Source organism: Saimiri boliviensis, chromosome 19, assembly GCF_048565385.1.
Source record: "Saimiri boliviensis isolate mSaiBol1 chromosome 19, mSaiBol1.pri, whole genome shotgun sequence".
NCBI classification, from domain to species: Eukaryota; Metazoa; Chordata; class Mammalia; order Primates; family Cebidae; genus Saimiri; species Saimiri boliviensis.
The window spans coordinates 13,516,506-13,530,194 of NC_133467.1; the positions used below are offsets into that span (position 1 = coordinate 13,516,506).

The 13,689-nt window shown below is 43.3% G+C and overlaps 1 protein-coding gene across 2 annotated transcripts in view; it reads left to right on the top strand.

Moving 5' to 3' along the window:
* Positions 1-11,664, top strand: part of STX6 (syntaxin 6) — a 49,250-nt gene extending 37,586 nt beyond the window's left edge. The window contains exon 8 of one of the 2 annotated variants that reach the window (XM_039460265.2): positions 345-11,664. In XM_039460265.2, the coding sequence (XP_039316199.1) occupies positions 345-361 (17 nt within the window). In that variant the 3' untranslated portion in view covers positions 362-11,664. The remainder of the gene's footprint in view (positions 1-344) is intronic. The other variant, XM_003925317.4, reaches the window with a different exon arrangement.
* Positions 11,665-13,689: the final 2,025 nt, after the last annotated feature.

The window sequence follows — 13,689 nt, forward strand, 5'->3', positions numbered from 1 at the left end:
CTCCCGCCTCAACCTCCCAAAGTGATGGGATTACAGGCATGACCCATTGTGCCTGGCTGATCCTTTAGTTATGGCACAATTTTTTTTTTTTTTATGATACCCTAGAATGGAAGACTGGTATGTGCAGTTTTTATCTTCTGCTTGTAGCCTTAACTTGGGAAAATATCTCTGTGCTCCCCCACCGTGTTCAGTTTTTTTTTTCCCAGTAGTATAACTTTCTTTGCAATTACAAAATCGATCTTTATTTTATTGGTTTTTTAAGATTTCCTTGCCAAAATAGGGAACTTTTTTAAAACAACAGTTAAGCAAGTTACTGTTTCTCCTCAACATTCTTTCATTGATAGAAAAACAGCTGCTATAGAATAAGATGGCGTGCATGGATCTACTTTAAATTGTTTATTTGAATAAATACTGAAATACTCCGGCAAATTTGCACCAGGATGAGGATGAAGCAACAATTTTCAGATTATTGTATATGTTCCAGTGACTCTTTACATGGGAAATAATATATTTTAAATTTAAAAATCCAGTATCTCTTCTTTATCTGGTGGGGGCAGCTTGGTAGAAGGAGAAACTGAGATGCTCCTTGAGGTAATCCGAATGTTCTGGGCTGTAGAACACCTCCCTTGCGTTAGAACATCCCCTATGGACACCTCATTCTTCTATTGGTTTCTTGCTGTCAGGTACATGTTATAAGGTTTAATAGGGTAGCTCTTTGAGGCAAGATTTAAATACATATGCATGTTTACTTCTTATAAGTTTAACTCAGGTTACATAACAGTTCTCTGGGCTCCGTTTCTTATCTATAAAAATAGATTGAGTCCTACCTCTCCAGGTCATTGTAAAGATTAAATGAAATAAGGATAAAGTAAAACTGTTTAACTGCATTTACCATGTATTTATTGATACTTAGTAAATATTTTTAAGAAATTGTAAGGCAACAAAAATTGTAATGGCCCCAAGGGGTCTCTCTTCTTCCACCTTCTCCCCTCTATTTAAAAACAAAAAAGTGGGGCGTGGGGGTTAATGAAGGGTTACATAGCAAGTTTAAACTCCAAGCCTCTCACTCATGTATGTATAGTCACAAAGTCAAGTAGCTACTTCGGCACCAGTTTTGTTTGGGGAAGAGCAAGTGAACAAAGATGCACTGTCTTTATTTCCCAGCATTCTGGGTATGAATAATTTAGAAAAGTACTTGCATTGTGATAAGCAGCCCAGTGTATATAAATAGCACTGACGTTTGCTTAGGCTTTATTCTACTTTTTCCCAAAAGAAAAATTGGGGAAGCAGTGTTATTACTTTGGTTGTATTTGTGTAAGAAAAAGAGCCAGGAAACAGAGCATTTATCCTGAAGGGAGCTTCACTTTTGAAAGGTTGCTTGTGTTTTCATTTTAATCTTTGCTTGCTACCCAAAGAAATACTCCCTAAGGACCTCCTCCTGCTTGGTGCTTTCTGCTTCAGTTTGACAAGCAAGCAGTTTGTACTGGTCTCTGCCCTCCTCCATACTTTTTGCAAAAGTTCACTGCTTTGTAATCAAACCTGTATATAAAGGAAGCCTATGGAGGCACAGTGAAGTGTGATTAAGTAGTTAGGAACACACAGGCTTCACGGTTCTTCGGAGGCAGAACATCTCCGCTCCCCATGGCTATCTGCTTCCTGGGGAGAAACCAACCAAGACTCTACATTTACTCTTTTGAATGACCCAAGAGGGACACTGATTTTATTATTCTCCTACGCACAGAAGTATTTTTAGTAGATACTGAGATTTTTTTTCCTTCTCACTTTCCAACATTCTCTTCATCTTTTTAGGGGAGGAAAATATTTTGAGAGAGAGGAAAAAAACTATGATTGGAGTTCTTTTGTTCCCTCTGACTTTTGAGGCAGGTCCTGAGCTTGCAATGCTGCTTAAAACTTTCCACTTGGTCACAAAAGGCCCTGTGGTTAGTACCCGTTCCTTCTATGCATGGAGCCTCTGCGGGAAGTGCTGAGAAGTCTGCTGGGGTAACAGCTCCCTGGGGCTACCTATTGCCTAGTTCATGCTTCATAGAGGCAGCTTAGCCACTTCAGAGGAAAACGGCTTTAAAAGAGCATCCTTGGGTTGTGCTGGCTTGTGTGGTATATGCTTCTCCTTGGTAAAATTCTACGTAATACAGTTGTGGAAGAGAAAGTGATTGGAGGGTGGTAGGGGCGCGAGTAGAGAGGCTGACGGAAAGCCAAAGAGTGGGAATCTGATTCAGTGTTGGAAATCTGGTCCTGAGAATGGCGAGATGCCTGGGGGAAGGGAGTAGACATGCGTGTGAGGTTGAGGGAGGGGTGGAGAAGGAAGCAGATACGTCTTCTGTTTTCATCCTGAAAGAATAGCAACTAATTTTAATGAAGTGGTTTGAAATTATTGTAAGCATTTTAATATTTAAAAAATTAATAAACTTTTTAGAATAGTTTTAGGTTCTTAGCAAAATAGAGCAGGAAGTACAGAGTTCCCTTCCCACACTCGTAATCTCCCTGACTCTTGACATCCAGCATCACGGTAGTCCATTTGTTATAGTCAGCCTATGCTAACGTATTAATCATCTGCAAAGACCGTCGTTTGCATTAGGATTCACTTGGTGTTGTACATCCTATGGATTTGGACAAATGTATAAATGACATGTATCCATCATTGCAGCATCACACAGAGCAGTTTCACTGCCCTAAAAATCCTGTGTTCCACGTGTTCATCCCCCCCTTCCTCCAGCCTCCCCAACTACTGATCCCTTGACTATCTCCACAGTTTTGCTTTTCCAGCATGCATATGGTTGGAATCATAGCACAAATCCCTTTCAGATTGACTTCTCTCACTTAGTAATGTGCATCTAAGTTTCCACTATGCTTTTTCATGGCTTGATAGCTATTTCTCTTTTAACACTGAATAATATTCTATTGTCTGGATGTACCACAGTTTATCCATTTACCTACCGAAGGACATCTTGGTTGCTTCCAAAGTTTGGGAATGATGAATAAAGCTGCTACGAATACCCACGTGCAAATTAGCCGGGGGATAGGGGTGGGGGGTGCGCACCTATAATCCCAGCTACTTAAGCATGAGAATCACCTGAACCCAGAAGGCGGACGTTGCAGTATGCTGAGATGTCAGCACCGTACTCCAGCCTGGATGACAGAGGGAGACTCCGTCTCAAAACAAACTATGTGCAGGTTTTTATGTGGACATTGGTTTTTAAGTTCATTTTGGTAAGTAACAAGGTATGCGATTGCTGAATGGTTATGGTAAGAGTATGTTTGGGTTTTGTAAGGAAAACCAAACCGTCTTCCAAAGTGGCTGTACCATTTTGAATTTCCACTAGGAGATCGTATTGCTTCACATCCTTGCTAGCATGTGGTATTGACACTGTTGGGAGTTTTGACCATTCTAATAGGTGTGTATTGTTTCTTGTTTTAATTTGCATTTCCCCAGTGACACCTAATGTTGCACATCTTTTCATATGCTCCCCTGCCATCTCTTTCATTTTTTTTTTTTCTTTCTTTGATACAGAGTCTCACTCTGTCACCTAAGCTGCAGTGTAGCGGCCCAATTTCAGTTCACTGCATCTGCCTTCCAGGCTCAAGTGATTCTTGTGCCTCAGCCTCCCAAATAGCTGGGATTACAGGCCTGCCCTACCACGCCCAGCTAATTTTTGGTTTTTTAGTAGAGATAGGGTTTCACCATGTTGGCTAGGCTGGTCTTGAACTCCTGGGCTCAAGTGATCTGCCCACCTTGGCTTCCCAAAGTGTTGGGATTACAGGCATGAGCCACCATGCCCAGTCCCATCTCTTTTTTGGTGAGGTGTGTGTTCAGGTCTTTTGCCCATTTTAAAAATCAAGCTGTCATCTTACTGGTGAATTTTTTTTTTTTTTTTTTTTTTTTAAACAGAGTTTCGCTCTTGTTACCCAGGCTGGAGTGCAATGGCGTGATCTCAGCTCACCGCAGCCTCTGCCTCCTGGGTTCAGGCAGTTCTCCTGCCTCAGCTTCCTGAGTAGCTGGGATTACAGGCACGCACCACCATGCCCAGCTAATTTTTTGTATCGTTAGTAGAGATGGGGTTTCACCAAGTTGACCAGGATGGTCTTGATCTCTTGACCTCATGATCCACCCGCCTCAGCCTCTCAAAGTGCTGGGATTACAGGCTTGAGCCATTGCGCCCGGCCTAAGTTTTAAGAATTCTTTGTATAATACATTCTGGACAACAGTCATTTATCAGATGAATCTTTTGCAAACATTCTACCCCAGTCTGTGGCTTGTCTTCTCATTCTTTTTGGCAGTGACTTCCACAGAGCATAGTTTTTAATTTTAATGACATCCCGATTTCAAGTATTTCTTTCATGGATATATAATGCCTTTGGTGTTGTTCTAAAAAGTCATTGCCATACCCAAGGTCATCTAGGTTTTCTCCTGTGTTTTCTTTCAGGAGTTGGATCATTTTGCAGTTTACATTTAGGTCTGTGGATACATTTTGAGTTCATTTTTGTTAAGCTGTAAAGTCTGCATCCCACTTCATTTTTTTGGCATGGATGTCCAGTTGTTTCAGCACCATTTGTTGAAAAGACTCTCTTTGCTCTGTTGTATTGCACTTGCTCCTTTGTGAAAGATTCGTTGACTATATTTCTGTCAGCCTATTTCTGGACTGTCTGTTCCATTGATCTGTTTGTCTGTTTTACTGATACTGCATTGTCTTGATTGATGTTATGGTAAATCTTGTTGTTCCGCATTTCTGGAATGTTCTGTTTGAGACTTTTTTCAGTCTTTTTTTCTTTTTTCAGGTTTCTGTTGATAAAATGTCAAGCTCAGAATCCTTTCTTTAGCTGTGATTAGCCCACTAATGAGCCCATCAAGGCTATTCTTCGTTTGTGTTACAGTGTTTTTGATCTCTCTTTTTTCTTTCCTAGAATTTCCATGTCTCTGCTTACATTATCCATGTAATATAAGCATGTTGTCTACTTCCTTCTTTAAAGCCAGGAGCATATTAATTGTGGTTTTAAAAAATTCCTCATCTGATAATTCCAAAATTTCTGCCATAGCTGACTCTGGCTCTGATGCATATTCAGTTTCTTCATACTGTTGCTTTTTGCCTTTTAGTGTGCCTTGTAACTTTTTGTTGAAAAGTGGACATGATGTACTGGGTAAAAGGAACTGTGGTAAATAGACCTTTACCAAAGATGGGGTAGTGAGTTGGGGTGGGGATGGCATTCTGTAGTCCTGTGATTAGGTCTTAGTGTCTGGTGAGTCTCTGCCCCTGGCCTGGGAACTTCACCAGTGCTTCCCAGATTTTCTACTGTTAGATGGAACCAGCTGGCTAGAGAAGACTGGAGTTGGATGTTTTCCTTCCCCAGGTTAGTTAGACTCTGGTTAGTTTCTTCTAAGGGCAGACTTTGTTTAGAGCAGAGTGCTCTGGAGTATTTCATAATGGTTCTTTTTCCCCTCTGCCTGCTGGAAGCATGAGGGGATTTTTCCCAATATTCGCTGAGAACCTGGTCAAGCTCCTGGAGGTAAAACCCACAGAAGTGTGGGGGTGCCCTTTGACTTGGTCTCCCTGCAATTTTTATTTTTATTATTATTTTTAATTTTAGACTTGTCCACACTGAACCATCAGCAACTCATCAATTACAGTTAAGGTTTTTCTACCAGGACGCTGGTTCCCATGGAGCTTGTTGCTTTATGGATTTCTGCTCTGATAAGCTGTGATTTCTCTGTGTGCACCTGTAGGTTTCTGCAGTTTTAGGGGCAGCAGTTTACCCTGTGACCTCGCTTCTTTAATGGATCTAAGAAGAGTTGTTGCTTTTTCAGTTTGTTCAGCTTTTACTTTTTAGGACAGAGTGATGGCTTCTAAGCTCCTTACATGCTTGGCTTGAAATTGAAATTTTAACTTTTTTTTTTTTTTTTTTTTTGAGACAGAGTCTCCCTCTGTTGCCAGGCTGAAGTGCAATGGCACGATCTTGGCTCACTGCAACTTCTGCCTCCCATGTTATAGCGATTCTCCTGCCTCAGCCTCCTGAGTAGCTGGGACTACAGGCACATGCCACCATGCCCAGCTATTTTTTTTGTATTTTTAGTAGAGACTGGGTTTCACCATGTTGGCCAGGATGGTCTCAATCTCCTGACCTTGCAACCTGCCCACCTTGGCCTCCCAAAGTGCTGGGACTACAGGCATGAGCCACTGTGCCTGGCTTTAACATTTTTAAATAGATGAGAGAATGCCAGCTATTCCAGTTTTCTTGACCATTGAAGTAGTAGTTAAACAAGTTCAAAATACGACCTGCAACCTGTAATTCCAGCACTTTGGGAGGCTGAGGCAGGTGGATCATGAGGTCAAGAGATCGAGACCATCCTGGTCAACATGGTAAAACCCCATCTCTACTAAAAATACAAAAATTAGCTGGGCATGGTGGCGCACGCCTGTAATCCCAGCTACTCGGGAGGCTGAGGCAGGAGAATTGCTTGAATTCAGGAGGCAGAGGTTGTGGTGAGCCGAGGTCGCGCCATTGCACTCCAGCCTGGGTAACAAGAGCGAAACTCCGTCTCAAAAAAAAAAAAAAAAAAATGACCTGCAGTAGGCCAGCTCTGCCTCCCCTAGACCTTTGGAACGGTCCTACCTGAGAACAAGGAGTGATGGACCTGAGGTCTTCGTCCTGCTCACAGAGTTAACTAAATGAGTTTCTTCTAGCATGTCCGAGGTAGACCAAGGTGACCACCACTGAGAAGGTACTTGCTTTACTTATAATTTGGTGGTAGTTCTCTTTTCCAGTTCTAAGACTTTGATATCCATAATATTTTAAATAATAATTTAAAGTACATGTTTTGCCTTGTAGAGAGTTGAGGAGTTTATTTTCATAGATTCAGATCTTTTTGCAGTGTGATTCTCAATAGTTACAGTGTGCTAAGGTCAGTGGGCTTTCAGAGAAACTTTAGTGAATCAATATGTCTTTATATTTCTATTTAAATGGAACTCATTCCTAGTGGTTGAACTGCATTTTCATTGGCTAGTGAATTCTGTTATCAGTTGGGCCCTACGTGGAAGATGGCAGGACTCATCAGTGGAAAGACTGCTCATTCTTTCTACATGTCCCCAAATTAAGGAAACATCCTCTGTGCCTTAGGTTTGGGCGCTGCACAGTGTGTGTATGACAGGGTTTGTGGTGTTAATTCTTGTAACAGCCCTGCGAGGCAGCTGTTGTAGAGTTGGGACCACAGGATTGTGAGCTGCAGCAGGGCTCCCCAGGGCCTGTCTAGGCTCTTCTGTCCCGCAGGGCCTCCCTGCTCTCAGCCGCTTGGATGGACTCTAGCCATTTTGTTTCCTGTGGCTGCTGTTCCAAATTGTTGGTAAGGCAGAAAGTTTCAGAAAAGACATTCCGCTTTCATTTACAGAGGAGCTCCATAAGTGACTTTAACACAGTTACTAGTTAAATAACCTTAGTTGACTAGGTGTGGTGTGAAATTAATCATGCTGTCTCACTGGAGCTTGCTTTTTCAGCTATTTACTTCCTGAAGTGACCAGCGGTAGCTTTCATCTCCTTTCCCTCTTCCCATTGTGCTCATTCAGAAAAGAATGTGATTATTGTTTAATTAAATGACTTGACTTTTATGGGAGATTAAAGCAGGCAGGCTTTGATCTGTAACACCAGTACCAACACCTTTTTTGAGGATATGCTAATCACCAACAGAAAGCTAAGATCTGCAGATTTTAATTAAAGACTTGAGACACAAAGCATGTAATTATTATGAGACATTTTCAGGGGACTGGCAGAGTTGTGACTGCATGTGAAGTGCAGGCCAAGAACAGAGCAGCATTAGAGTATCAGGCACCTGGGCAGGTGTAAGATCATGGCCCTGTCACTTGCACATTCTGCACCTTTTCTGCTTCAAAGGGTGCCATAAATTCCGTGTAACTGTATCTCGGGGAATCTGGAGTTCCTGTGAGAGCTAATCCCCCATGTCCTGCCTTCCAGATCGGCGCCAGTGGTGTGCCATAGCCATCCTCTTTGCAGTCCTGTTGGTTGTGCTGATCCTCTTCTTAGTGCTGTGACGGCGGGGCCTCTGGGTGCGAGTTCCTCCTGCATATGAACCGAGGGGAGGAGGAGAAGCTGAGCCCGTGTGACATTGCCGTCTACTCACATTCCTATCCCGGAAACATACTGCTGCACTGACTTTTCTCCGTGTGACCCCACAATTGACACAGCTCCTCCATCCCAGCGCTGGAAGGGCCAGTGGGAAGAGGAAAGAGATGTCTGCACTCCTGGCTGCGGCTGGACAGCAGAAGCCCCATGCCGTCTGTCGTGTTCTGAGGAGAACTCGCTGCTGCCTTGCCTTCCAGGACCTCATTTGCTCAGGAGGGACTCTGAGTCATCCAGAGAGACTCACACACTCCACTGGTGTTTTGCTGTTGCTCATTCCATGCATTTGGCAGCTCTTTTCTTCTGCTCAGACCCTTCCCCCTGCTCAGACAGTGCGCCGCTGTCCCATCAAAAGAAACCTGTCAGGAATGCGAGCTTCTGGGTATGTTTTGTTTCCCATCGCTGTAGCATTTCTTAGCCCCTGAGAGCTGATGATTATTGAGGACAGAAGGCTCAGAAACAGTTTGCGACAGAAAATGCAGTGTTTCATTTTTTCAGGGATAAATGCTAAGATAAGATTACTTTTCCGGGTGCATTTTTTTTTTTTTTTTTTTTGTGGTAAGAATAGCTAATAGAAAGTAATCACCCTAGGGTTTGGGGGCTGCTAAGAACTTTTCGCTTTAATTGACGGGAGCAATTAAAAAGAGCAAGCGGACTCTGCGTTGGCACAGCTTAGGGAGGGGTTGATGATGTCACCAGAGGTCAGAACCTGATCCTTGCTAACTTGATGGTGCCGTACCAGGATTTCTTCCCCAGAGGTGCCGCTTGCATTGTGAGGCTGATTCCTGCATATGTTGTTGCTAAACAGCTCAGTAACACACATGAATGTATTTGGATTCCAGATTGTCCTCATCACAGTTCTTTTACTCGACATTGGGGGTTGGGGTTGCAAGTGGTCAGTCCATTTATTAGATTTATTCAGAAACTGTAATGCCAAAAATGGTTAGCTCTGGGCCAAACTTCTCTTACCCTGTGGGTAATGGTGAGGATGTGTAGGTGAACTTGGTTCCTTTTTCTCCCTAAGATGACAACTTGAGTTTATCATCCAGTCAAATAACTGAGCCAATCCAACTTCACATGGTAGATGCTTTAATTGAGTTTAAATAGCTGGAACTGCTGAGACACTAAACTTTAAGCTTCTCGTGACTTTTTAAATGCCTCAAATGTGCACATGTATATAGGATATTTTTATAACTTCCCTGATGAATAATCTGATATTGAAGTAGTATTTGGACCCAAAGCCAGAACTCAGTGGTGGAGGCTGCTGGTTTCTCCTCACCACCTTCTTTTGCACTTGGAAAGAACAGTAACATCTGGATAGAGTTCTAGCTTTGACTGCTCATTTCCTTATCTTTTTGGGTGCATTCCTCAGCACACTTTTTTTTAACCTTTTTGTTTTGTTTGTATTTCATGTGGTTTTATTTTGGGGTTTTGGTTTTTCACCTTTTTTGTGATTTGCAGTGATGCGCTTGCCCAGCTAACTTTTGAATTGCACTTTTTAATAAATATTTGTAACAATTTTTTGAAGAAGCATATTTTATCTCATTTGAGATCATGGGTAGGTTCAGAAAATATGCCTGTGGATGAAAGCTAAAAGTAAATTTGTGAAACCAAAAGGGTGATTGACATTCATGTTTACACTCTGCTCTAATGTTTGATATATGAATAAGTTATTTTCAAATTAAGAAAAACAGTGACTATTGCAAAGGGCTTCAGATGTGTAGAGTACTAGGTTATTTATGTTTTATAAAGTTTTAATCTTCTATAAACTGAGAAAGGGGGTGGTCCTTAGATTTGCATTAAAATATAGAAATCTTTTAAAGTAAATGTGGACTTTGTCTAAGTACTGTAATCCACGTGCCACATTACAAGAAGTAAATCAGCATCTTAAGGAATTATAAAATTACCCTGTTTAAAAGCCATTCTGTTGTTCTGCTATTACCAGATTTACTGTGCCACACAAAAGCATCATGTGTGTCAGTAGGGCCTGTTTGGAACGAACCTAGTTGTTAATGAGTAAGATACTCCCATTAGTTCAGGGACCAGGTTTTATGACCTGAGGCTTAATGATGTTTGGATATATTTTAAATTGATGCTCTTACCTCGCTGATTTAAGGAATTTTCTAAATAATGGCCATTGTAGACCTGACTCAGGCTGAAGCTAAGTAGAGAACAATTTAGAAAGTCAACTAAAAATATAGGGCATTCTCCCCGTAGGGCCACCATGCCCTTCTGCTCCTGGCTGACTTGATCTTGGGTCTGATGCACCTGACTGGGCAGGCCCTGCAGAACCAGTGTTAATTCAAAGGGCCTCCACTCAGGCTCCAATTATAGCAGCCAAAGAGAGCAAGCCAGAGAACCTACATGTATTTTTAAGGACAAATATTTCCTCCTCAGTGATCCTGATTTTCAGGGCTTTAGAGAGAACCAGGTGGTCTCTTCACCCTGTGTCCTAGAACGGGAGAAAGTAGACAGCAGTGATGACCCCTCACTACTTTTAAGTGCACCCTTACAGCACTTGGGGCTTTTTTTCCCCTTTAGCCTTATGTACCTAGAACCATATTCCAGTTATAAAGAACTGGCAGAATGTGATGGATAACAGAGAAAGAGCTCAATTTATGTTTATTGGAAGAACATTTTAAGTGATTTGGGGGTGGGGGCGAGTGGGAAGGAATGAGCTATTGAGTTTGCCAGAGTGAAAATCCAACTGAAAAACTAAACTACCTTTAGTTTTTAGTCCTACTTTTTGGTCTTGCCTCTGTGTGGACTGTGAAGAATCACAATGCTCTGTATACCCTGGACCAGGCGTCCCCAAACTACGGCCCGCAGGCCGCATGCGGCCCCCTGAGGCCACTTATCCGGCCCCCCGCCGCACTTCAGGAAGGGGCACCTCTTTCATTGGTGGTTACCGAGAGGAGCACAGTATGTGGTGGCCCTCCAGCGGTCTGAGGGACAGTGAACTGGTCCCCTGTGTAAAAAGTTTGAGGACGCCTGCCCTGGACTGTGTGGCAAATGCAAGTTGCAGCGTGTGTGTTACATGAGGATCTTCCACAATTTCAGAATTCACGCCAGAGCTGAAGGGGAAACTTGGTAACTTGCCCATTATTCTCTGCTTTTAGCCAGCGTTAAACAGACTGATGGGTCTGGTAGCCAACAACTTGGCAACTTCCACTCCTTCTCACCTCGTGAGATTAAGGGCTGTGAAAAGAAACCTAGTCTAACTCCAACAGAAATCTGTCTCTGTTAAGTGTTTTACCTTCTGTAAGTAGAGATGGTAGAGCCAAGATTTTTCTTTTGGTAATTTCCCTATCTATAAAGTGAGACCAGTTCCCTGTTACCTTTTTGGAGAATTCATAACATTTGATAATGAAAAAATGGAACGATAAATATAAATGGCTTTTCAATTCTGTGGACTTTGTACCGTTTGGCTTCACCTTGTACTGCAGGATGCATTTGTAAACCAAACAAAATGGGACTGTCTGGAAAGCTAAAGTTCTAAAATATGGAATGTACTGCCTCTAATTTTTCTTTGTCTTCCTCTCGCTGGCATTTTTTTCTCTCCCAGGTTTTTAAAGAATGATGTTTTTAAAAAAACATTATTCTTTTTGCCCATCAAAAATAAAAAGAAGTAAAACCAAAGGGTTCCCAGAGCGAAGCCCCGGCAGTCACTGTGCACCACCGCTGAGCAAGTCTGCCCCTGAGGCAGTGTGTCCCCGCCGCAGTAACAGGCCCTGCTCCTCCCAGGCCCTTGCTTCTGGAGAAGGGGATGGTTCGTTACTGGCTGGCCTGATAGAGAGTGGTCTTTCTTTTCTTTGTCTCCCTCTTTTTTGATTAAAAAACACAACCAAATCAGAATTGATTGAAAGCTGGTACCTTTTAGTAGCTCAGATTAGAGCAACTCAGCTCAGAGATACTGTTACTCAGAACAACAGTATTGTACAAAAGTCTCAGGAAAAGGCAAAACAGTCTGAAAGAATTCAACTCTACAAGGACTGAATTACTAGAATGATCATGTTGCAAAATAACACAAAACGCAACAAAGTGCCACCTAAGCCTGAGGGTGAGAACTCTACTCCCTGGATTCTTGGATCACAGCCCATGACTCCTTGGGGCACAGAGGCTGACTTCAACACGAGGATCTCACCATTAACTGTATGTAACCAGTCCACGCCTGGGGCAGAGGCTAAACGCACGGATCGAGGCCGCCAGAACAGGGCACATGAGCCCATGAGGGCAGTGCTCTCTGCAGAGTCTATAGACCTGGCAGGGACCATGGATAGCTTAGAGGTGCTTACTCTGCAGCTGGTCACATAAAACCCTAGACTGATCTAAGCCCTACACTTCTCTTATCCAGATTCCCACTAACCAGTGAGAGAGAGGAGCAAGACTTGGAAGCTGCCTCCAAACCAATTTTTGGTCTACAGTAAACAAGGATAAACATAAAACACCATTCTTCAAAGGCCAGCTTCAAAAGAACTAGTGGGCACAGAAGATGAGAGATCCCAAAGCCCTATTTAGTACCCCCCACAGGAGGAGGAGGATGGGTGTGGGTGGTGAGATAGGCCTGTTCTGTGGGCACTCGTGACCTGTCCTGCTCTGCCATCTGGCCCTGATTGGTATGAGTCCCCCCTGCTTCCTAGATGTGCACTGTCATGGCCCAGAGCTCTCACTTTTCTGAGCCTCCCAGCCTGCAGCATGCACAGGGGAAATGCCAGATCCCAAGGGTTCTGTAAGGAGGGTGAGGGGCAGTTTTTCTGAGAACATGGGGTCCTTCCATGCCACCTCGGTTGCAGGTGGGGCAGGGCAGAGAGGATGCTGAGTCACAGGAGGTAGAGAGCAGTGGAAGAGCAAGGAGGAGAAAACAGCTGGGAAAATGCCTAGAAGTTTCCATTGCATGGACTCAGCAGGCAATTTCCAGGGTCACCTTGGTTATAAGGCGTGAACAGCAAAGCTTTAAAACTGATTGTGAGAACAGTGTGTGTCCCCTCTCCCCAAATTCCCCAGAGGAACGCTCCTCCCTGCTCTAGAACTTCACATCCAAGAAACAATACACCTAATGGGAAAAGTCTTTTCAGGACCCCAGAAGTGCTCGTTGGAAGTCCATCAGGTCAAGTCTGGCTTCTCATTTGTGGGTCCACAGATTTGGGCAAAATGGCTGGAGGGCTTGCTGTCCAAGGCCTCTAGATGCAGTTGTGCAAAATCAGTCCTACACAAATCACTGGCCAGCTGTAGTATGCTCATTCCACCACCCACTGGCAATGAGGATCTTTGTGCTGTCAGAGAGGGCTGCCATTCACTGACATGCCATGTATCTGTTCCCTGGCTGCTGGAGTGCACAGGCCAGGGGGTCTTGAAGACCCTCGTGTCAAGCCTGTGTGTCAGGCCTGAAGTTGGTTTCACCATAGATAACCCTTGTTGCCCTACAGCTGGGGTAACTGTTACTGTGTCTTGATCTTTTGCTCTTCCTCTTCCCTGTCTGAACTGAGTTCCCTTCTTGGATAAAGGACAACTTTTGACTCTCACAGTCTGAAATTCTTAGGTTTATTT